The sequence below is a fragment of the Lissotriton helveticus genome, chromosome 10 (genome assembly GCF_964261635.1).
Source record: "Lissotriton helveticus chromosome 10, aLisHel1.1, whole genome shotgun sequence".
In the NCBI taxonomy this organism is placed as follows: domain Eukaryota; kingdom Metazoa; phylum Chordata; class Amphibia; order Caudata; family Salamandridae; genus Lissotriton; species Lissotriton helveticus.
The window spans coordinates 411,761,109-411,786,533 of record NC_136071.1 but is presented as its reverse complement, the minus strand read 5'-3'; the positions used below and the strand labels follow the sequence as shown (position 1 = coordinate 411,786,533).

The following is a 25,425-nucleotide window of genomic DNA, read 5'->3' as shown; positions in this document are numbered from 1 at the left end:
TGTACATTAATCCGAAGGTCTATTGGATCCCAAAGGCATCTACTTGTGGCTGACGACGAGCGGATCCCACCGAGCCTACTCCAGCATTTCCCCGAGGTCTGTGGCACTGTGGAGGGGACAGAGACGGTGGCAGCCTACCGAAGCGGCTCCCGCCCGCGGACTAAATTGTGGCGTGCGCCCGCCTCCAGAGGGCTGTGTGCAGCGCATCTCACCCGACCCGTGTGGCTGCGGAGGGGCGGTGTCGTACGCGGAGGGAGTGGTGGCGGCCTGCAGCGGTTGTGCCATCTGCGTGGTGCGGAACCCACCCTCACCCTCTCCCCCTGAAACAGCGCAGCCCGCCAGCTGCGGACTACATTCTGCAATTCGCCCGCAGGGCGGACGGCGAGTTGGGGGCCGGCCTGATATCGTGACCGGGCACCTCCATGCATTGATTGCAGCTCTGTTCTGGCCGCCTCTGATGCTGGAATTCTGAATATTGCTGCTGGGTGCCTAATACCCACGAATTGGTCGGTGACTATTGTGAGAACTTGGCCTGGCGTATGATGTCCACTATTCTAGTGAGACACCTTGCACCAGTCCAATCGACCCTTATTGATGATGGTTGTAAAGTCAACCTTATAGAAAGCTATCCTAGGGGTAGCAATGGCGAGCAGTCTTCAGGCTAAGAATTCAGAGAGCGAATTAAGCTAATTGTTTTACCATTTATAATCTCTTTAGTACCAAATAAAAGCACGCCACACAAGGTATAGATCAAAAATATATGTATTTAATCTAAACACAACCACTCTGCACTCTTTATGAGGTCAGAGGTAAAAGTACATTACAAGGAACTTAATTAGCATACTATAAGTTGCACAGTATATGTTTTGCCCTAAGGGCCTCACAAACCATATACAAAAATAGTGGTATAAGAAACATGTCTGGGATAGAAAGCAGGCATAGGGCCTGTGGAATCACTGGGGCTTTTAGGAACAACCAAAGGTTAGGAAGTAGGAGGCCCACGGGAGACGCGTGCAGTGTCAGAACACAGCCGCGGGTTACCATTGACTTTCTATGGGAAATGAACAAGTTACAAATTTACAATTGAAGGACACTTCTGAATGAACTACGATGGAACCCTTTTAGACTTAGACACTTGTAGGGCCAATACCCTCGAGACTACCAGAGTACTCGTGTTACCTCACCCACGGAAGCCGGGTGCATAGGTGTCTTTTGATGTCGAGTTTCGTCATCGATTTCAATGGAGATCTGCAAAGAAGTGCTGCAGGCGACCAGAGGAAAAGTGTCCGGGTGGATACAAGGGTGGATTGAAGATCTGAAGAACCTGAAAGCAGAAGTGACAGAGTCTGGGTCACTTGCCAGTGACCAGGATGGCGATGGGAAGCTGCCAGCCACTGTCGGGTGATTTCAGGTGAAAAGGTGAAGTTTGTCTCTTCAGCCACGAGGTCCAGGAGGCGTCGACGACGACCAGGAGCTGGAATCGAGCGGTGCCACGAAGGATCTAGTTGACTGCGTTGTCGGTATCCGGATTGGACCCAACAAGCCTTGGCAAACGCAATCTACGCAAGATGTCAAGATTGGCTTCTGTGCAAACCAGCAAGGCCTGATGAACTTCTCCTTTGCAGGGAAGTTGGAGCAAGCCTGGAGGAACCAGGAAAGCAAGTTCGTTTCAAAGGAAAGTCTTCGGGGGGCTCACTAGCCAACGGACTAGGAACCGCGAAGATGCGTCGAGCTGAAATGCAAAAGCGGGGCCCACAGGACACTCATGGAGTGTGGGCCTCTGAGCTTCGGTGCAAATGGTGCTCGGGGCTGGGGCTTCAAGCACCCCAATCCATAACTTCGGGACACCTCCGTAAGTAGGTCCAGCTTGCAAAATGCAGGATGTCCAGGAGTTCCGGTCCCACGTCTCTCGTGTCAGCTACGGGTCTCAGCTTTGCTGGAAGCTCGGGTCAGCTTCAGAGATGTCTGGAAGTCTGTGTCCTGTGTTGCAGATTCTTCGGGATCCAGCGGAAGCCTCGAAAATGCAGACCGGCAAAGATGCAGTTGGTGGCTGTTTGAACAGGGTGGTCACTCCTTGACCACAAGGAAGATTTCTTCCATCTTCCAGTCGATATGGAATGTCGAAGGTCCAAGATATATGTTGCAGAGTTTCGTCCAGGGTAATCTAAAGTCCTAGGGACTGGGGTTCTATACTTATAGTAAGTTTAGGGGTTGAACTAACTCTAAGGTCCCTCCTATGGTTGGACCTGGGGAGGGGGTGGTTACACCCCCTTCCCTTTGTCCAGTTTCGCGCCAGAGCTGGGGCTGAGTGCCAACCGTTATGAACTGGGAAATGCATGGAGCACCTTGTGTGACCCAGGCAGTGTCTGAAAAGCATTCACTGAATGCAACCCTCCCTGCCCCAATACACTAAAGCCTGTCTGGGGAGGTGCTAGCACCTCCCTGGGCAGGAAACCTATTGTCCAGGCCTCTCCTGCCGGAGTTTCGTCCAGCAGCAGGAGGGCAGGGGCTCTGTTTAACTTTAACCGGGTTTTCCAGTAACTACATGTCTTCTCCCTCCAGAAGGGTGGAATGCTACCCCTGGCGACAGAACTGGCGGGGGGGGGGTTAGTATTCCAAAGAGTGTTTGACACCTTACACGACATCAAAGCCAAACCAAAGTTAGCATTAACCGCGAGGATTATAATGCACTTAAGAGTATATGGTATGGCTATATCATAGAACAGCTATAAGGAGATGGTTCCGAAAGTTGCAGAGGGGCTCAGCTCATGCAAGGGCATCTTCTCACACAAAACCAAGCACTCGGTCTCCAGGATTGTTAAGGCCTGCCATAGGAGTGACTTATAGGTTACTATGTCTCTATATATAGACATATATTGTCTATAGATTACCTTCCCTGCAGTTTAAATACTTCGGGGAAAAAATGAAGTTTACAGTTTGTTGTCGACAACCAATAAAATTGAAGTTAGCTGATTTCTCAAATCAGGCCAAAATATGTATATTTGAAATTACTTACGAGGCATTCTCTCTGCCCAACACCTCAATTTGTTTACATAGATCCCGGACGGGATCTCAAGTCAATTTAAGAGAATTTATTGAAAATATTGGGGTTTTTCTAGATTTATTGTATATAAACGATATTGTTCTATTTATCAGCACTTTAGCACATGCACTTTTTTCGATGTCTTCCTTACTAGCAGGGTGATCAGTATTTGGAAAAAATTGTTGGGTATAGAATTAATGGGGCAATGTCTGTATTGAGACAATATGTAACTGAAAAGAACACGTGTTGACTAATTTAATTGCAAGGAGAAAAAGTGAACCTGTATTATGCAGTGATTATTATCCTTGTATTATATCTATATATTTTTGCAGTTTTCTTTTCATATATACAAGAAATGTTGCTGTTGTACTTTTATATGAAAGAAATCAATGTATTTGTACAGATAATAATTGCCAAACCATGCGATGCCGTATATTTAATCTATTATTCCGATTTATTATTTTGATTCTGGAGTTATGTAATTTAAAACATGTAATTGTGATTACCCTTGAAAGCTCATGCATGGTATATAGAGTCTTTCTACCATGTCTATTTCAAAAGTCAGGTGAGGTCCAAACACAGGATTGGTTCTGGGTGTTTTAAAAATTGTTGGGTCACATTTCACTTTTGTCCAGTGAGCAAGGCGACCGAGTTCGCCGAAACGCGTCTGGTTATCGCACTTTGCAGTTCACTCTGAAAATTTAAAATAAAGAAATACCTGCTACTGAAGAGCAAAAGAAGTGTCCGTTTCTTGCTACAGGGATCTGGGAGTTGTTAACAGGATATAGATATAGATATATATATAGAGAGTACAGCTAGGCTGTGGGCCTGATTAGCAGGTCCAGAGCCACACTAAAGTCGAAAAACCAGTGAAGCACCGCAAAAAGTGAGGGTAACCATAGGAAGCAGACCCTACTCTCCTACAACTATACCTGGAGACGGGCCCGCCCGGGAGGGGGGCGCGGGAGGAGAGGAGCACCAATTGCTGGCCGCTGCCCGGGACACGTGGAGAGAAGGAGCGACCTTTGGGGGGCCGGGAGGGCCATGCGGCACCAGCTGACTTTACCTGCTTTTGGCGCCCTGCGGATGTAGTGGGTCACGGGCCCTGGAAATCCGCCTAGAGCACGGCGTGAATTGGAGACTCCGGCTTTGGGCCTAGGCCGTGGCTATATCCCAGGTGGCCTCCCAGACTGTTGCCCGTCATTGTATAGGACCGCACTGGACAGCAAAAATACTGAAGTGTGTGATTGGACACAGCATGTAGGTGTCTCCCCTGCCTTCGCCCCACGAGTTACGAGACCCCCCCGTGACTGGACTGTGCTGTGGTTGGACTAACGACAGGCTGTGCACGCCCGCAGGCCTCGTGGTGGGCATTGGCGAATATTGACTGGCGCTGTGCCGTTAAAACACAATACTGGGGGCAGTGGCCCTCGCACAACCTCACAAAGTAACCTGGACAAATTTGCCTACATTAAAGACTTTCCCCCACTGTCACAGCACAAAGACTCAGCGGATGAGACTCCAGATGACAGCGGGGCACCTAAGGTCAAGTTGGAAGATATAATGGCAGCCCTTACTAATGTTCAATCGACAGTGGGGTCAATCTCCGCAGATGTCACTCTCCTGAGGGCTGATTTTCAGAAGATGACCCCCAGGGTCACAGAGGTCGAGCAGGTGACCAAATCTTTAACGAAGGACACTACTACATTGCTCAAAAAGGTGTCACAGCTTGAGATGGAAAACAAACGCATGGCGGCGAAGCTGGATGATCAGGAAGGACGCGCCCGACTCAACAACGTCACGGGCATTCCAGAGAGCTAAGGGGAAAGGGGACCTGGCAATGGACCTGTACGTAGAAGAACTCATAAAAAATAGACTACAGCCCAGAGGACTCTCAACCTTTTTCTTTGTAGAGCGTGCAAACAGGGTTCCGGGAGGAAGGTCCAAACCCGGGCCCCCCCCCAGAACAGTCCTTGCCCGAATCTTCAATTTCCGGGATAGGGATGTTGTACTACAGACGGGGCGGGTAGCGCCGCCCTTACGTGTTCAAAACTCGACAGTGTCCTTCTTCCCAGAATACACAGCGGCGGTGTCGGCGCGTCACAGGAGCTTCCTGGAGGTTAAAAAGGAACTGAGAGCCCGAGAATTGCCCTACTCTATGCTATTTCCAGCGAGGCTAAGGTTGTGGCAGACGGAAAAACGTGCTTTTTTGAGACACCTGTGGAGGCCCACGACTGGCTGGAAGGATGGCGGCGAGTGGAAGGGAATGGACGGTCTGATAGGCGTCGGAGACATCACAGAACGGAGGACGACCACAGGGACCGAGAGCACGATCTGGAGGGGGATCAGCAGTAACAGAGGGTGGCCGGAGAGTGAGAGATTATAATGCAGTTTGGCATCGGATTACGGATTTCTGCATTGTTGCATGATCGGCCACACTGTCGTTCGGAGCCACTAATGGACCTTTAAGTAAAACTGCCTTTGTGTGGGGAAAGATGTCACTTCCTTCGGACTTCTCTCCCCATACATGCAAGTAATGTTTATTGGGGATTGGGCTTAAGCACTCTGCTATGTTGGGGTGGCGCACAGTTATGAGTCCGACTGGCAGGGAGGCAGGGTGGGGGTGGAGGGCATGGGAATGTTTATTTGTTCACGTTTGTTTATGATTTTTGAATACAGTACTTAGATGTGCATCGGTCCAACGCAGTACAAGACATAGGTGTAGCCCCAGTAATCCGGCAAGGCACCTCATACACTTCACCAGACATGACACAGCACGCCCCACCTAGCCCTACGCATGGAACGAGCTTGTTGACTCAGGTAGCTCCTCTTTCCCTGCTCACATGGGATGTCCATGGTCTGGGGGATAAAATTAAGAGGAGCTTGGTTCTACAGTGTATCAAATGGAGCTCGCCAGCAGTAGTATTGCTGCAGGAGACACACCTGACTGGCACCACCTGTAAAGCAATGGACAGATAGGGGTATACAATGATAGTTCACTCAGAATTCTCCTCAGGATCTCGGGGGTAGGTATTCTGGTGCGAAAGCAGTACCCACTGATAATCCATAACACAAAAACAGATGATCAGGGTCAGTTTGCAGCCCTGATCGGACAATGGGAAGGGCGATCTCCCAACATAGTCTCAGATTACGTCCCACCTGCATTGCATACGATTACACTCCCGGCTCTCAGTAAATTTCTACTTGACCTTCCAGCGGGGGAGTTACTGATTGGAGGGGACCTCAACGCTATTAAAGACGGGACTGCGGACCGATGCCCTGAGAAGGCCGGTGACTCCAGCATATCTCGCCTTGGGGGTTTTCTGGAGGCACTTGGACTCACAGATGTTTGGAGATGGCATCACCCGACCACGCGACAGTACACATTCCACGTGGGGTCCATAATAGCCTGACAAGAATAGATTCTTTTTTGGCCTCTGCGGACAGCCTCAACAATATTGAAAGCGTGGAGATCAGACCCTGGGGTATCTCAGATCATTCCCCAATACTCTTGCAATACACGTACCACCACAAGATGCGACTGCGTATCTACCCGATATACCCTGGCTACCTGGAAGTCCCCAAAATCAAAAAGGCCATCACTAAGGCGACAGATCACTATTTCCGAGAGAATGCTGCATCGGTTGGCTCCCCCACCACCCTATGGGAGGCATACAAAACAGTATTTGAAAGTCATTAACCAATGGATCTATTCCCCGCAGACAGACCCAGCATTTAAGGCGGATAGATCAGCCTTGGGAACAAATGGTATGCTGTCTGCTCTCTACGACCGGAGGCTGACCACAGCACTGGTGGGGCCTGCAAAGCACACAGTTTCCATATGGCACAAAGCTCAGGCTAAACTTGGATGGCAGGGGGTTATAACTCAGCTGACACCTCTCTGGGACACAAAGCGACTGAGTAAACTCAGGAATAGTAAGGGCTTCGATAAGTGGGATGATATAGGTATTTCCACAGTGGGGGATATATGGAGCAAGGGGTAAGTTATCACGTTTGAGCATCTTCAGCGACAATATGAATTGGCTCCCTTCGAAATCTTTAGGTACATACAGATAAAGCACGCACTGACAACGGCATTACCACCTGGCACCGATGTCCTGGAGGCATCTCCTCCGGAGGACAGATTGCTGACAGACTGTATGTTTAAGAAAGCAACATCAATTACTTACCGGAAGTTGGTTAATAACCTGCCGGACCCCACTGGACCCCTAAGGGACAATTGGCACAAGACGTGGGCGACCTTGACGAGACTGAATGGCAGGAGACATTGGGTTCCCCGCGGGTGGTGGGTATACCATTGCGACTCAGACTGGTGCAGCTAAAAATCTTACACCGATCTTACTATACCAGACACGCCTTACAAAAGATAGGAAAAACACCACACCCATACTGCTTACGACAATGTGGGGACGAGGGTACGTTTTTCCTCGTCCCAAAATCATGGAATTCTGGGTAAAAGTGATGAGAACGATTTCCCAAGCGGAGGGCGTCTCACTAATACCGGAGCCCAGGCGATCTCTGTTAAATGTTAGGGAGCACAACGACCGTACGCACCAAGAACAGGACTGGGCCACATTGGGGATTATGTTTGCCAAGCGTAATATCGCACAAAAATGGGGCTCAGCGGAGCTACCGACACTGGCTTCATGGTGCAGAGACATGGACATGGCCATGGTTGTGAAAGAACGGTATTCACCAATCGGGGGTGTCCCCGGAAGTGGAGTAAAGTCTGGGGGGCATGGAACACATTTAGAGGGGATATATGTGAACCACCAAGAGATTGTGGTGAGGAGGGTGTGGAGGAGGAATAGCGGGGAAAGTAATGTAGATACTGCGATGGGAATGGGCTACGAAGAAAGAACGAACTTTATTGCTGGATTGATTGTCACAATTATGATTGACTGGATACTGAAGCTTAGTAATGTACATCTGAGATTTTTTAAATTGCTGTACTGTCATTTCTTTGTTAATAACTCAATAAAAATAACTTTAAAAAAAAAAGAATGTCGTGACACATGTTCCAGCATGCTATATATGGGTATTAAACTGGTAATAATGGGGTGCAACCAATGCCCAGACAGTGTTACCAATTTCAACAAGCATTTGCAATGCAATAGGTCTCGCATTTAGGCGAGTTTAAGCTACTGGCATTGTAAATGACAATGCCTTTTATTTAGGTTTTAAAAACGAAAATAAAAATAAAAGGCAATGCCACAGCATGTGCGAGCATCTGAAGCGATTTCTGAAAGCCCCTACATGAGTCTTTGCCAGAACAGCGCATGCACGCTGTTACAGGCTCGACCTAAAAATGGGCTACCTCTTTGAAAAATGCCAAAACTGTGGTTCAAAATTAGGTTTTTGATTCACCTCTGCATGTTCCTCAAAGCTGGAAAGGTGCAACTATCACAGCAAATTGTTTATGGAGGAAAAGACAGGCACTATTATACAGAGCACTTTTTTTCTCAATTTTTTCTAAATAAACTCAAAACTTTGCTATATTTTTCCTATTTTCTCGGTCCCCTCCAGGGGAATCTACAAATCATGGTCACAATTAGCATACCCAGGGTGTTGGAAAACAAGGACACAAATTTGAAATGGATACCTTCTGTAGTAAAAAAAAAGGTGAGGGAGCCCTAAGCACGAACTACTTCAGACAAAAAAGGGCTCAACAGTGTGTGTGTGGGGGAAAAGTTAAGGGGTTAAAGGGTGATGTATCTTTTAAAAAAAGTATTGCGTTACTCCTCATCTTAGAAATGTGGCAGAAAACGTCTGCAAAATATGTACAATATGTTAACAAAAACATAGTTAAAAGGACCAGTGTGAAGATGAGTAATGCAGACAAAAAAGCAGGTTCTTTTTAACTAGTCTGCAGGTAGATTTTGAAGAGATTCCCCCTTCCACTGGGTAAAATATATTTTAGTGATGGCCTGCTTATTCTCAAAATAAATTAAAGCATATCCAAAAGGACGAAAATGTGATGCACAGATAGTTGTCAAATTACTATTGAGGGAGATGATCCCAAGGTTTGTGCAGAAAACTTCAACTGAGACTGACAAAAGGTACACATTTAGGAATTAAATCATGAAGCTCTGAACAATGAGCATAATTAGCCAAGGTGAATGCCTCAACATCTCTGAAATACCTAAATCTTCTTCCTTTGGTTTTTCTTAGATGAGATATACTACAAGTAAGAAGACTGTGTTGAGTGCCCATGAGGTGATCATGAAACAGCTTGTTAATATTACTGATGGTTTGGTCTTGTATTACTGCAAAGGATTAAGTGATCCATACACTCTATCTCAGTCGATGAAGCTTGCTACACCTTCTGCAAGACTGACATTTGTCGTAACCTTGAACATGGAAACTGGGTTCTCGTGAAGAATAGTTTAAGAAGGTGTAGTTGGATCCATGCAGTAGAGGACTATAGCAGGTGACACAGGTGAAAAGCACAGTTGTGAAGTGTGGAGGTTTGTCGTATTTGATCCACGCATTTCACACAAAGAAGAGTATGAGCTACATATACAAAGTGGAACAGAAAGAGAATCGGAGACACAAACTATTGACTGACAAAGCTCAACTGAAGTTCGCTGTGTATATCCAGAGAGGGGCAGAGCAATGAGTATAAAAACAAGAGGAAAAAAGAACTATGAAAACCCAAAGAGCAAATCAGAATCCACTACTTGCAAACTGCGCAAATCAAAAAAAAAAAAAGACTAAACTAAATCAGATCAAACAGAGGATAGAAGCTTGATTCACGCTGACTTGCCTGGGACCGTGATAGAAAGAAGCAGAGCATTGCAAAAAGGATGGGATACATTGTAAAAAAAAATGTATTTCAATCTACTGAAATTGCAAGTGAGAGTGATAAATATTAATGAGTTATCATTGGCTAAGTCAACTGTAGACGTTGCCTTAAGATCAACAAGAGTCAGCGCTTCAAATAGGAAATACACAGTTTCTGAATTAGCATATATGACAAGAATTGTGCCAGGAGAGACACTGATTTGAAAGAATTTACATTTTTGCTCCAAGAGCTCCCATGAATTGACAAACTGTGAAATGATAAATTCGGAATTTATTTCCTGATAAAGAAGTGAATTATTGCTCTGAATTTTGGAGAAAAAAAATCATTTTTACCAGAACTTTTTGCTTTTGATAGGTTTGGATTACTTCTAAGCTGCCTTTGATTACTTTTTGTACTTGGGTATCTTTGCTTCATAATACAATTTAATTTAAGAAAAAACTAATTTAAAGAACTGGAGAAGATGCCACTAAGAAAAGAGACTTTGCTCAGGTTTCCATATAACATTTATTTTATACACATTAGGCACTTCAGTAATGTGGCAACCATTTTAAAGTCCACTGAGACTATTACATTGTGTTGTAACTGGCCCTTTAATAGTGATGCACTTGTTACAGTGTTTAGTGCATCATAGGAATATTGAGGGTGACCAGGCAACACTGAGTCAGCTGGACTGTAGCTGGCTCAGTGGAGGATGTGTTCCTGAGGTGGATGCAATTAGATGATGCTTCCTTATCTGTAGCGTTTGTCTTAACACATTGCAGAAAAAGAATTATTCCCCTCACAATAAATTGTCACTTAAAGTGTCATTCACAGGCAGATTGCAAACATGGAAAGGTCACAATAAGCAAATTGAAAATTTGCCAGCCACGATAGACAATCATGCACTCTGCGTGGCTTAGTGTGCTATGTTGTAATGAAGGTCCAGAAACACTGGAATCTTGATTGTAAGTTGTTTAATGTAGCATCAAACCTTGTGGCCGCTGTGGCCAGGCCCCACTGAGTTACTGCTCCAGAACATTCAAAACACTATAAGCCCAGCACCTTCCCCATGGTAAGCATGACATAGTAAGGAATATGCTACTTACCAGTATGCATCTGTTCTTGGCATGTAGGGCTGCTGATATTTATATCTGTGCATAGATCGCCGCCTAGTGTTGGGTCCGGATGATTGCACATTGTTGTCCTGGAAGAGTCTTCGAAGTATCACGAGATAGGTGGCTCCTCCCTCGGACTACAGTGCGCATGGGCATCCTCTCCATCCCCAGATTGTTTTTCGCCATTGTGGCAGAGATGGAGTATAGTACAGTAAGAGATGTCCATGCAAAGAGTGAATGCTACAGCTGCGACAGGCACCGGGGACGTGGGTGGGCGATATAAATGTCAGCAGCCCTACATGCCAAGAACAGATGCATACTGGTAAGTAGCATATTCCGTTCGAGGCATGTGGGATGCTGAATTTATATCTGTGCATAGAATGTATAGCAGTATCTCCCCTAGCGGTGGATACCTGTGTCAGCTGCGGCAGTCTGGAAAAGAGTTTTGAGAACAGCCTGACCTACAGCAGCTCGCTGTTTGGAATATACATCTACACAATAGTGTTTCGTAAATGTATGTGTGGTTGACCATGTGGCTGCTCTACAAATTTCATGTAAAGGAATATTTCCCAGGAAAGCCATGGATGCCCCTAGCTTGCGTGTGGAATGCGCCCTAGGGGGAACTGTTAAGGTGCGTTTTGCCTTTAAATAACATATGTGGATGCACTTAACGAACCATCTGGCTATACCAGATTTTGAAATAGGGTTACCTTTGTGTTGTGGTGAGAAAGCAACAAACAACTGTTTTGTTTTTCGAAATGCCTTAGTTCTGTCTATGTACTATAGCAGAGCTCTTTTGACATTTAGAGTATGCAAGGCCCTTTCGGCTACTGTCTGTGGGTTCTGAAAGAACACTGGCAGTTCTACAGTTTGATTTATATGGAAATGGGATACCACCTTTGGCATGAATTTAGGGTTTGTTCTGAGAACTACTCTATTTGCATGTACTTGAATGAATGGGTCTTGAATAATTAGGGCTTGCAGCTCGCTAACTCTTCGAAGCGAAGTAATGGCAATAAGGAAAGCCACCTTCCAAGTAAGAAATTGTAGTTCGCATGAGTGTAGTGGTTCAAAAGGTGGTCCCATAAGTCTGGTTAAAACGTTTAGATTACAGACTGGTGAAGGTGGGTGTCTTGGAGGAATTACGCGTTTAAGTCCTTCCATAAACGCTTTAATTGCTGGCACCCTAAATAGTGAAAGGTGTTGCCTGTTTTGCAGATATGCTGCTAACGCAGCTAAATGTATCCTGATGGAGGAGTAGGCTAAATTGCAACGTTGTAGGTGCAGAGATAGCAAATGATGTTTTGAGTAGAAGCATCAAGTGGGTTAATGTCATTGTTATTACAGTAAATGACGAAAAGTTTCCACTTTGCTGCATAACATGCTCTGGTAGTGGGTTTTCTTGCCTCTTTGATAATATTCATGCAGTCTGGAGACAAGTTGAGGTATCCAAACTCTAGGATTTCAGGAGCCAGAACGCCAAGTTCAGCTGTTGCGGGTCTGGGTGTTGGATTTCGCCATGGTTCTGAGTTAGAAGACTGGGTGTGAGTCGCAGTCTTTGATGAGGCACCACTGACAGCTCTAGGAACGTTGTATACCATGGTTGCCTCGCCCATGTGGGAGCAACTAGGATTAGCGTCAGAAAATGCTGGCGCATTTTGCGTGCCACTAGCTGTATTAATGGAGCTGGGGGAAAAGCGTACGCAAATTTGCCTGACCAGTTCATCCATATCGCATTGCCCTGCGACTGCGGATGTGGGAACCTGGCGGCAAAGTACTGGCATTTCGCGTTTTCGCTTGTGGCAAACAGATCTATCTCCGGGTGTCCCCACTTCCGGAAGAATGGTTGGAGCACTTTGGGGTGAATTTCCCATTCGTGCATCTGTTGGCTGTGCCTGCTGAGCAGGTCGGCTACTGGATTGTCCTTGCCTGGGAGGTGTTCTGCCATGAGAAACATGTTCCTCTGAATGGCCCATTTCCACATTGCTTGAGCTAGGTGCGACAGCTGTGGTGAGTGTGTTCCTCCCTGTTTTTGAATGTAATACATAGCTGTCATGTTGTCCGTCCGGATCAACACAGCTTTGTTGCATAAGTGGGTCTTGAAAGCTTTTAGGGCTAGAAAGACGGCCACCAACTCCAGAAGGTTGATATGCATTTTCTTTTGCTGTACAGTCCAGAGTCCCTGCACTGTGTAGTGTAGGACATGGGCTCCCCATCCTATTGGGGATGCGTCCGCGGTTAACACTATTTGTGGGACAGGCTCTTGGAACAGTCGTCCCTTGTAAAGGTTTTGTGGATTCCACCAATGCAGAGAGTTGTATGCCCGACTGGTCACCAACACTAGGTCCTTTAATTGCCCGTGAGCCTGGTTCCACTGCCTTGCTAGGCATTCTTGGAGCGGACGCATATGTAGCCTGGCATGAGGGACTCTGAATATGCACGAGGCCATCATGCCTATTAGTTGCATAAACACTCGAGCTGGTAGTGAGTGTTGGTGTCTGAATTTTTGTATCAACGTTTGCATTCCCTTGATCCGTGCTGCATTGGGATATGCTTTTGCTGCCAGTGTATCTATTGGTGCTCCCAGGTACTGTTGGACGTGGGAGGGTTGTAGATGTGATTTTGGGTAGTTTAGTGAGAATCCTAAACTGTGCAGGAGATGTATGGTCTTTGACATGTGGTTGGCACATTGCTGGGCTGATGGCGCGTGTATTAGCCAATTGTCCAGATAAGGGTACACATGGATGTGTTGCCTTCTGAGATGTGCTGCCACTGTAGCTATACATTTGGTGAACACTCTTGGAGCTGTTGTGACACCAAATGGTAGGACTTTGAACTGGTAGTGCTGTCCCTGAATGGTGAACCTTAAATGCTTTCTGTGAGCAGGGTGTATTGGTATATGAAATGTGTGTGTGTGTGTGTGTGTGTGTGTGTGTGTGTGTGTGTGTGTGTGTGTGTGTGTGTGTGTGTGTGTGTGTGTGTGTGTGTGTGTGTGTGTGTGTGTGTGTGTGTGTGTGTGTGTGTGTGTGTGTGTGGGATTTGTAAAGCGCACTGCTGCCCGTAAGCGTCCTGGCGCTGAAGACCGCTGGGGAACCCGTCCTGGCTTTACCTGTGAGATGGTCCCTTCTGGGTATCTCCAAGGTGAAACCAGGCTTCCCCGGCGTCTGTGGGGAGCCGTTTTAGAGATGAGGCAAGCTTAATGCCCAGAGTTGCCGAGTGTGATCCCTGGTTAGAGTAGGCACCGAGGTGAGAATTATCGAGTCCGCTGACCCTGGTCCACAACCCTGCCGCGTTGGGAATTGAACCCTGGTCCCGGGCCGTTCTCTGCTTCCGGGTCTGCCGCCTCTAACCAGTGAGCCACACCACTCCACAAAAGTATGCGTCTTTGAGGTCTAGAGTTGCCAGGAAGTCTCCCTGGCGAAGCAATGGTAAGACTTGCTGGAGAGTGAGCATATGGAAATGCTCCGACAAAATGTACAGGTTGAGGGGCCTGAGGTCCAATATTGGTCTGAGAGACCCGTCCTTCTTTGGAATAAGGAAGTATAGGGAGTATACTCCTGTTCCCTGATGTTGTAGTGGGACTGGTTCTATGGCCCCCTTTTGCAGCATACTGATGACCTCTTGCTGTAGTAGCGTTATATGTTCCTGTGACATTGGACGGTGCACGGGTGGTATGTTGGGTGGTGGTGAGGTGAGTTTGAGGCAATAGCCATGTTGGATAATTTCCCTGACCCACTTGTATGTAGTGATATTTAACCAGACTGGCAGAAATTGCTGTATTCTTCCCCCGACCGGTGTTATATGGTCTGGGGGTAGTGCCAAGAAGTCACTGCTTGGTGTTAGTGGAGGATCTATTTGCATTGCCTCCACGACCTCTTCCCTTGGTATTATTTCCTCTGTATCCACCCCTGTTGGTGTTTTTGTTGTATGTGGATTGTGTGTTACTCTTGCAGTTGGAGGATTGCTGTGATGTATTACTTCGCGCTCCTCCTCTATAATTGGAGCGACGAAAGGAGCCCTGGTGTTGTTGGGACTGGAGAGCTCCCATAGACTTCGCTGTTTCCGCATCCTTTTTCATCTTGTCCAGAATTGAGTCAACTGCTGGACCAAACAAAAAGTCTGGGTTGATGGGCTGATTAAGAATTGTGGATTGGACTTCATTCTTAAAGCCCGATATGCGAAGCCATGCGTGGCGCCTTAGCAGCACGCTTGTATTGATGGATCTGGCAGCTGTGTCTGCCACGTCTAGGGCACATTTAATTGAGGCATTGGTGATGAGCTTCCCCTCTTGTATAACTTCATCTGCCTGCTCTTTGTAAGGATCAGGTAAGTGTTGGAGAATTTATTCTGAACTGTCGTAGTGCGCCCTGTCATATCTGGCCAGCAAGGCCTGTGTATTGGCTATTCTCCATGAGTTTGCTGCTTGAGCTGCCACTCTCTTGCCTGATGCCTCAAAGATTTTTGACTCCTTGTCTGGAGGAGCAGCCTTGCCAGTAGTCTGTGAATTTGCACGCTTACATGCGTTGGATTCCACTAGGGAGTCTAGGGGTAGTTGCCCCCTGATCTATGTAGGATCTATAGGTGCAGCCCTATATATTTTTTTCAAATCTAGGGTTTATGACCCGTGTTCTGGCAGGGTCCTTAAAAATGTCACTTGCGTGTTTTAATACGCCTTTCAACATGGGGAGTGTTTTAACTTGTCTTTCAGATGTTGTTAATGTATCAAAGAGGAAGTCTTCTTCAATAGCATCAGAGTGCATATCTACATTATGGTAGGTTGCTGCTCTATCTAGTAGTGAATTAAAGGCTACTGTATCTTCTGTGGGGGATGGCTTAGTTGGGTATACTGCAGGGCCTGTAATGGGCAGAATCCCTTCAGTGTCTGGTTCTCCTCCCCCACCCCATGGCTGTGAGTTGGGCTCTCCAATTGGGTTTTGTGGATAACCAAACCCCACATCTGCGTCCTGATCTTCATCTAGGTTGTAGTCAGAGCGTGCAGGTGAGGTTGGGGCATATGGAGTAGTAGACATAGCTGGAGTGATAGGTTCAAAGAGTATAGGAGAGGTAGCAGTCTCTCTTCTTCTTTAGTGGAATTCTAGAAAAGTCTTCAATTGGCAGAGGTCTTTTCTTTTTTGTGTAAACAGTCACTTTACCAGTTTTTGGGTCAATATACAGTTTTGACTGGTCTTCTGTGGAGGGATCTGGATGAATAATCTCTTCTTCCACAGTTTTTGGCCTTGGTGCTGTAGCCTTCGGTTTGTCTTTTTTCGGGTAGATGCCTTTTGTGGGTTCGACCGCTTTTGGTGGTTGGATCGGTCTTTGATGTTTTTCGACAGGTTTTGTCGGTTGAACGTCTTTGGCCGGCTTCACCACCTTTTTCGGAACGAGCGGTTTTGTCGGTTCGAAAGTGTCTTCAGGTGTTTTCGGAGCCTGCGGTTTTGGCTCGATGCCCTTTTTCGGCTCGATGTGCTTCGGCTCGACCGATTTACTTCCGCTCGACCGATTTACTTTGGGCCACCTTAGGTTTCGCTTTCGGTTCGACGGTAGTTTTGGGGGTAGGCCTTGTGCTGTCGGCGACCGTTTTTTTCCCTTGTCGATACTTGAGGCTGCTTTGCTCGATTCGACGTGCTTTGTCTTGGGGGTCGATTCGACGTGCTTTTGTTTTGGTGTCGATTCGACGTGTTTTGGCCTCGAGCTTGACTCGACGGCTTTCGACTTAGAGCTCGACTCGACAGCTTTGGTCTTCGATGTCGATTCGACGGTCTTTGGCTTCGAAGGTTGTATTGGAACTGAGGCCTTCGGGTCGACCCCCTTCGGCTTAATCACCTTCGGTTCAACATAATTCGGTCCGAAGACGGTATTGTCGACGAGTTTCGGTTTCGATGGAACCGGTGTCGTATGTCGTGTCTCAGAGGGCTCTTCGTGTGTGTTCTTAGCCGGGCGGTATGGCGGGGCTGTAGAACGAGAATGTTGATCTTGGCTAAGGCCTGCTGGCGATGCCTCGACCTGAGTCTCTGATATTGGTGTAGTGTCTATATGGGGTGGTGTACTCACGGTTAGCCCCTCATCGGAGTCGGAGTCGTCTTCAACCACTACGATGTCACGATCGTATTCCTCGCGATCGACGATTAGTTCCCCCTCTTCGAGGTAATATTCAGAGTCGTGCTCCGAGTATTGTCTATCGTCTTGATCCGAGTCTTCGGCGCTAGCTAGATCTTCCTCATCGTCGAAGATATTCTCGGGCTCTGGCGCCAACCTCTGCATTTCTTGCCTCGCCGCCCGTCAATTCCGGATAGTCTTTTTCGATCGGAACTGGGCACCGGCTAGGCAACTATCTTCATTGTGATCTGGAGATAGGCATTTGTTGCACACTGGATGCTTATCTGTGAGCGGGAACTTGGAGTTGCACTGCGGGCAGTACTTGAATGGACTTCGTTCCATCGACGGTCGGTCCACGTGGTGTCGAGAAGGCCTCACGGCCCGATTCGACGACCGGAGTGCAACAGATGTTCAAAAAGTGTATCGGTACCGAGCGCTGAACAATACCGACTGATCCGAAGGCCTTTTGGCCTTTTGAAAAGTTTTTCTTGATTCCGAACTTGGAGTGTAGGAAAGTACATCCGAACCCAATGGCGGAGAAAAACAATCTGGGGATGGAGAGGATGCCCATGCGCACTGTAGTCCGAGGGAGGAGCCACCTATCTCGTGATGCTTCGAAGACTCTTCCAGGACAACAATGTGCAATCATCCGGACCCAACACTAGACGGCGATCTAGGCACAGATATAAATTCAGCAGCCCACATGCCTCGAACACATTCTTATGAAACATCAAACAGAACCTACAGATTTAAAACAGCCTTACCACATCCTACACACAGACACACAAATGCACTACGATCCTGCAATGGGGTTTGAAGCACTATATCAAAGGTACAATACAATGCTATCCCATTCAGTTGTCCCACTGTTAGTGCCTCTGACTTTGACCCGGACGCGGTGTTAAGCCAAGAGGATTCCTCCAATGTCACAGTCGAGCAAAATCTCATGCTATATATTTTTCAGAGGGATCATCACTGCTGATCTGCAATTTAAAAACTCGAAATCTCATTTTTGTTGGCCCAAGAACACTAACAATACTAGACTTTAATAGTTAAACTTCCAATGCGCAAGACAAATACTGCTCCTTAACGGGCCGAAGATCAACTAACTCCCTTGAGTCTTTAAATCAGATGAATAAGAAACACGCTACAAGTGGCACCAACGAAAAGGTTGATATGTCACAGAGGGATACACTTGTGCAAAAGTTAAAGGGCTTGAGCTACAGTGAAAAGTAATTCAGGAGAGAGAAAAGTCTAAAGGATCAACACCATAAAAATACTGGAGCAGCAAAGAATTATCCCATGTAATATAGGTTAAATGCACCAGAGTGGAAATTGGGACTCTCTCCCTAGTAGCAGACGCAACAACGTAAAACACTTAAAGGCACTTCAAATAAAAGAACAAACCAGAGTAAGTAGAACCCCTCGTGAACGTGGGTACTAGGCAGGAACGCCAGTCTCTCGCAGGGCGAGTGTGTCGATGTGAGTCTTGGAGATGAAGTACTCAGGGTCGCGGTGTTACGTTAAAGGGTTCTGGATTTAACGGCAGAGACGCAGATGTAGGAATCCATCTTGGAGAGTCTGTCAGTGTAGACCGTTAAATTAGACTGCATCATGTCAAAGAACTTCGCGAGAATTTAGGGCCGCCATCTTGGGAGTGTGCCGGCAACGAGAACAGCGGACGGGAAAAGCAAGAACGAAAGAGAACCCAGAAGACTCGGTTTACACGGAAGGCTGACATAAGCACTTGGTGCAGCAATAGTGCGTAGAGTCCAGTGGGACGAGGCGGCGATGAAGTGAGTGGGGCTCAGACAACGGTGGGAGGCGGGGTAAAGTCTTTCAAGAGGTGGGCTGTCTTGTACGGTGTGACCAGAATTAGTTGTGTGATGATCCCTGCACCCGAAAGGGTTAAATGAACGGATAGAATTTAGCTGCTTCATATAAACGGGCAATAATCAATTGTACTATATATTTGATGAGATTGGATGATTTGTAGAGAATTGTTTAACGAATGCGTGTGAGGTGTGCAAGGTTGCATGTATTATTCACGTTAACAGTAATTGTTTATAATATGTATTTTCTGAGCATGTTTAGACACCTTGGTGTAAATCACGCAGGACACAGGGGTTATCAAGTTAAACGGTTAGTCATGGGCGCAAGTACAAGTTATTCATTTGAGGTTCACAAGCATCCAGACCAGAGTCCGTTTTCTAGCTCAGTCACTAAAACTCACATCACGTGATCGGACCGGCTAACACAATAGAGTACAACTAGGCTAGAGCGACGCACGCTAAAACATACGAACCCGTAGAAGAGAGGAGGAACCGCTACAGGCGTTCTTGTTCGAGTTTTTCGGTAAGATTTTAAGCGAGATAGACATCGTGGGCTCCAATATTAGATTTTGGACACTGTGAGTTAAAGTAGTACTTTATTTATTGTTCACAGCTATGAACAAGTATTGAAAAACCTCAAGCGAAAGCCAGTGACATAACACATGTAAGTGAAAACACAAACAGATTAAACATTAAAGCACTGTGGAATGTTGAATCAGATAACGTGTTTCACACAAGGGCTATAAGGTGTAAGGTAACAAAATAGGAACAAGAAGTGCTCTAAGGTTGATTATTATTGAACGGTTAATACGTGTTTGCACATGAAAATGAAAATGTACCGACATATTATTATTTCAATTTTGCAGAACAAAGTCCCCTGAGGAAGGGCATTTTTGCTTGAAATGCATTGGGCATAACAAAAATTGTGAAAGCAACATATGAATCAGTGAAAAGTTAATGATGAAATAATTAACGAAATAATGAAAATTAAAGAAAACATAACATGAATAAGATGTGAAGAACATTTTTTACATTGTATGAAGTGAATTTCAGAGTGCCTTGTGATTGTGAAGCTTGGGATCAAGTAACGCATGTCTTATCCATAATCCTCCCATGCTCAGTGGGAGTATCACAGGAGCACCAACCACATTGCTGAAACATTTAAATAAATTTGGAACGACAGAGTAACAGAGTGCGGAGCCATACCCATAGTGGTTCTATGATCCCATAGGACACATGACAGTTCCCTAGGAGACTGAGAACAGGGCAAATTCTAAATAGATGGGTTGCTGATCCAGGTGTGAAAGGTTTTTTAAAACCCTTGCGTCCCCTTTTCCAAATAGACTTAAGTAATGCAGTTTAAGATGCAGAGCAACCCCCGTAACGAGTGACATCATTTAGTATCTGCTTCTGTGTACAGATAGGTGCCAAATCAGACAAGAGGACTTGGCACACGGGGATGTAAAGCGGGAGTGCCTGATTTGTTATCCCAGAGACTCCAGCACTCGTATGCCTCCTACAGCGTTTCACAGCCTCCCCTGGGGCGCGACTTCCGCCTTCTGCGGGAAGCCCGCGCCCACAAAGTGACTAGACGAGAACGGCAGGAGGCGGAAGTCCCGCCCCAGGGGAAGCTGTGAAACGCTGTAGGCACGTAGGAGGAGCAGAGGCCGTCGATGCAAGTGAGGGAAGCCCCACGTGACGGAGCCTGTAGCCTGGTGAGTGGGGCGGGTGGGGCTTAGTTGTAGGGGTGTGTGTGTGTGTGTGCCTGCGTGTGTGTGTGTGTGTGCCTGCGTGTGTGTGCATGCGTATGTGCGCGTGTGTGCCTGCGTGTGTGCCTGCGTGTGTGTGCCTGCGTGTGTGTGCGTGTGTGCCTGTGTGTGTGTGCATGCGTGAGTGTGGCGTGCGATTGAGAGAGGCGAGAGGCTGACTTGCTGTTCACAGTTTCTGGGAAGCACGTTCACAGACCAGAATCTGCTTGTGCACCGGTATGTACCACTTGGAAGGCAACACAACCACAATAAGTCTCGCTGGCGACAGCACTTTGCGCTGCAACGCCAGGCGAGACCTAAAAATTACGAAATTATGAAGTAATACTATTACAAAATATTCTGTATTATGCTGCATAATTTGCCTTTTCATGCAGCATAATTTACACAACCCTGCTGCATACGTTGGCTGTCTCCTGCCGCAAAATTCCAGTGGCCCGACCAGAGATTAAAAAAAAAAACAGACGTAGAGACAAGGATCTGCAGAGAATCCTTCCAAAAATCCTCCAGAAGTGTAACAGCATGCTTCAGACCCCTCGGATTGCCACACCCCTTGGATAATCTGTCAAACCTTTATTATCACACAACTTGTGTCAGCTACTAACTGACAGCATATCCAGAGCAAACTTTTCCCCATTAAGAACCTTTTGGTGCTGGTCTAAACATTGCATAGATGAACAAATACGTCTTCAGACTTTCCTGAAGTCAGAAAGTAAGCCAGAGAGACTGATGTGTAGAGGTAAGGAATACTGCAGTCTCACAGCATGTGCAGAGAAAAAGCAGCCTGATGATGCTCACCTTCTGCTACGATTCTGAGAGGACTGCTGCTGTTGGGCCTGTTGGGGCACTGAACGTTTCCGCGTTGGCTCCATCGCTGTCTGGGGTATACCAGGACGAACTGAAGGGCTGCCACCAAATGGTGGGCCAGGCGGACCCATAGGAGCTCCCTGATGGGGCATCCGAGCCCCCGATTGCATCCCTGGACGCTAGAAACGGAAAGAGAAAGCTCTAATTATGAATGTAGAACTGTAAAGACAGACAGGGCATAGGTGTTTTTGACTTTTAGATCTCACAAAATGGAGCAGAACTAAGAGATGAATCCAAGACAAATGAGAGGAGGAATAATCAAGACAGGTATGAGGAGATTAGATTAATGTAAATGGGAGAACTTGAAGGTGTTAACAAAGGGGTATACAAATACGTTTGTAGTCATGATCAGACATTCAAGCCTGGGTTCAAGCCTGGGTAGTGTGTAAAACACTCAACAGTGAGGATGTGAAACAGTGTGGCAATGCAAGATGGCTGACAGGATGTGCTCAAGAGGTTCGTAACCCCTCTGCCGTTGTTTAGCTCAATCCTGCCCTGATTCCTTTTTGGCTGCTGCAGTTTGGGGCACCCTAGCTACCTCTTCACCTGCTACAGGGGTTGATTGCCCTGCCCACATTGGTGACTGATTCTGCAAGAAGACTTGCCGCAGATGGCCTACTACCCGGCGGGGAATGTGAATGCAAATGCTGCTGCAGGCCTCAAAAAATCATAAAATTGCTACTAGACTTGTAGGTCAAGTGACTTAAATAATCTACTAAACCTAATTGAAATGCTTTTGACCCAAAAACTGGTTCCAAATGATATGATTGTGGGCAACTATTTTAATTCACTGACCCGCCATTTTCTTTATTATCACATATGAGAGCACCTTAAACTATGCGAGTTTAGCATGTCTGCTGTACAAAAAACTCTGTTTGATTTAATAGACTAAACGTTTGCTCCATATAAAATAGAAATCTAGCCACAAGGGGGGCGTGGCCTGACCGAGCACCAAGATGATGGCTTGATCTGGGGGCTCCGGAGCAGCCGCGCCATAAAAAACTGCCTAGCTCCATCCTATTGCAGGGCTCTGTCTCACCGAGCACCGCCACAGACACCTGAGGTTCTGTGGCATGTGCGGAGCACAATGGAGCAGCTGAGGGTGGCGCCACTGTCTGCGTGAAACCTCGCGACTGTGGCAGCCTGACCCGGAGGCCCCACGACAACAGGGGTCACGGGGGAGCCTGAGGGCGGGGCTGCGGCCGCGCGGTGCTGCTCCTATGAAAATCGAGGCCGGGGCTCGAGGGCCTTGTGAGGCGTGGCAGTGGATCTGAACTTCCCGGCCCCTTGCTCAAGTTGAATCGGTGAGTCACTCGCTGGGACCCTGACTGCCTGAGCGCATCAGCTGCCGCCTCCCCGCAGCACATACTACGATTGTGCCGCTGATCGACACACAACGTATTTGATGGCGGGCCCTAGGAGCAGGGAATTAATCACGGCCCTCACACAGGGCTGATTGCAGAATGGGGACCATGTCTACCGAAACGTCCTGATGCATCACTGTCCTGCACGCTTTTTTATCAGGGGAATGAATGGTGTCATGGTTAAGGTGTGACTGGCCCATTCTTTGCATTGACAAGGCACAGTGAGGCGGACACAGGCAGGCCAGCACCTGCACTCTTTCCTTCTCGACCTACCAGTGGAGTGACAGCGCCTTGCCTACGCTTCAGGGGCTCGCCCCATTGCCCTGCACCTGCGGCGCCTTGTAGTGAAGGCAGAGTTTTTTGGTCCACCACAATTCACTGAGGTCCTGGGTCTCTGTGCGCAGTTCTGTGTATGAGCAGAATTCCTGCAACATCCTCTACCCACCTGCTACTGAACCCACTGGCCCCCCATGAGCCACGCGCTGCATGGTCATTTTCTAAGCCCCCTCTTTTCATCATGGGTCAGGAGGCCTGACGCAAATTTCATGATATTAAGCAAACTCTGTATTATATTCCTATAGGTACCCCATAGAGGCGGAGGTAGCAGTGTAACCGTTCACCTATATTCTTCCCTACATTACATACATAAAGGTTCTTAGGGACTGACCTTTTACCTAGATACAACACTGCATTCAGAACATGTGTTTGTCCCTGGTTCGATTCTCATACATTATGCATAAGCCTTCTTGAAAGCACCGCAGGACTAACAGCAGGATTACCATCTTCTGTATAATATCTCTGTATAAAGTTCAGGCCCAAAGTCATCCTTCAGGCCAACACAGTAACGCAGCAAGGTAGGGCCCCTGGGGAGACCTACGGGTATAAATACATCACATCTTGCTTAGGAAGACAGAGGAGACCAAGACTTCCTGGCTGACACACTGACCAGAGACGCTGAGGTTCCTGCATGCAGACACTCCAGCTAGCAGTGCTCTAACATCCCTTGTGGTGTGTCCAACTCGCGACCAGGACGAGGTCCCATATTCTCTCATCCTCAGGTAATGGGGTTGACTAGATCCTAGAGGGATTCTTGGCATAACACCTACACAGATGCTAGGTACATTTAGGTACATCTAATTAGGGAGACATCGTAGGAGTACGCACTTTATATCATGTGTTTTATATGCTTGTATGTATTCATGATTTTTGCAAGATGGTAGAGCTATACCATTCATTTACTTTCTTAGTGCTTCTAATCATATATCTCTGCTACTGTCTAATGGTTGTTGCAGCTCATCTATTCCACACTAGAATACCAACTGTTCAATAAATTCTTATTGAACACACCCAGTCTGTTTATTCTGTGTATCTCTCTGAGACAAACTAAGTGAGCATGAGTGACTAAGCGAAAGGTAGTATATTGTTTCCACGATTCTGAGGGACCAGGGTTGTCATGTTCTGAGGTTGCCAGAATCTATTCTCGACTTGGTAAGAGCAGATTATAGTGGCAGTGTGAGCTAGCTAATACAGATAGGCTAACATATCCGGTGTGGGTGCACAGAATTAGTCTGCCACCAATCCCCCAGTTTATGTTATCCAAAAACGCGCAGATCCTGTATACGGTATATAGGAACTACAAGACATCTGAAAGGAGCAAACATGTGTTATGCTATGCTGTAGCCAGCATGCCTTCAAGTTCAAATTAAGAGTAAAACTCACATCTTTGACACAATCGCAGATGCTACCAACTTTGGGAAACGCCACAAATCGATCACAAACTCAACCCCTGGGAAATAACTCTCCATTCTTCAATGGTGTGTAAAAGACAGAACAGTGAACTGTAAACCTATGTGAAGGTCACTGGTATGCCTGTACTCAATGTGAGAAGTTGGCCTGATATGTGATGTCCACTATTCTAGTGGGCACCCTGTATCAGTCCAAACAACCCGTATGGTGATGGTTGTAAAGTCAACCTTATAGACCAGCTATCCTAGTGGTAGCATGGACAAAGCAGTCTTAGGCTAAAATTTCAGAGAGCTTGTGAAGCCAGCTGTTTTACCATATGTAACCCCTTGAATACCAAATGAAAGGACACCATACAGGTTATATATAAAATATATATGTATTTATTATAAACACAACCCCTCTGAACTCTTTATGAGGTCAGAGGCTAAAGCACATAACAAGAAACTTAATCATCATACAGTAAGTTGCACAATATACACTAGGGCCCTAGGGGCACGTAAAACCATATACTAAAATAGTGGTATAAGAACCACGTCACGAACAAAGGATAGGCCTAGGGCCTAGGGAATCGCTGGGGCTACAGTGTACTAACAAGAGCTAGGGAGCAGGAGGCCCAGGGGATGCGTGTGCAGTGTCTTTACACACACGCAAGTTACCATAGAGTTAGAATGGGAACGAAAGAATTACAAACTAGTTCTTTTAGGTCACTTCCGTATGGACTAGGAGAAAGCTACTGAAAACTAGGACACTAGGATAGTTAATACCCACAGGAGCACTGGAGTACTCGC

The 25,425-nt window shown here is 46.7% G+C and overlaps 1 protein-coding gene across 4 annotated transcripts in view; it reads right to left on the bottom strand.

The window, feature by feature from the left end:
- SMARCD3 (SWI/SNF related BAF chromatin remodeling complex subunit D3) overlaps positions 1 to 25,425 on the bottom strand; it is a 1,739,068-nt gene that overhangs the window by 1,272,342 nt on the left and 441,301 nt on the right. For all 4 annotated transcript variants that reach the window (XR_013601619.1, XM_078662891.1, XM_078662892.1 and 1 more), the window contains one exon: positions 21,459 to 21,646. Coding sequence is in view for 3 of the 4 variants with exons in the window: in XM_078662891.1 (XP_078519017.1) it covers positions 21,459 to 21,646 (188 nt within the window). In the remaining variant the exon portion in view is untranslated. The remainder of the gene's footprint in view (positions 1 to 21,458; positions 21,647 to 25,425) is intronic.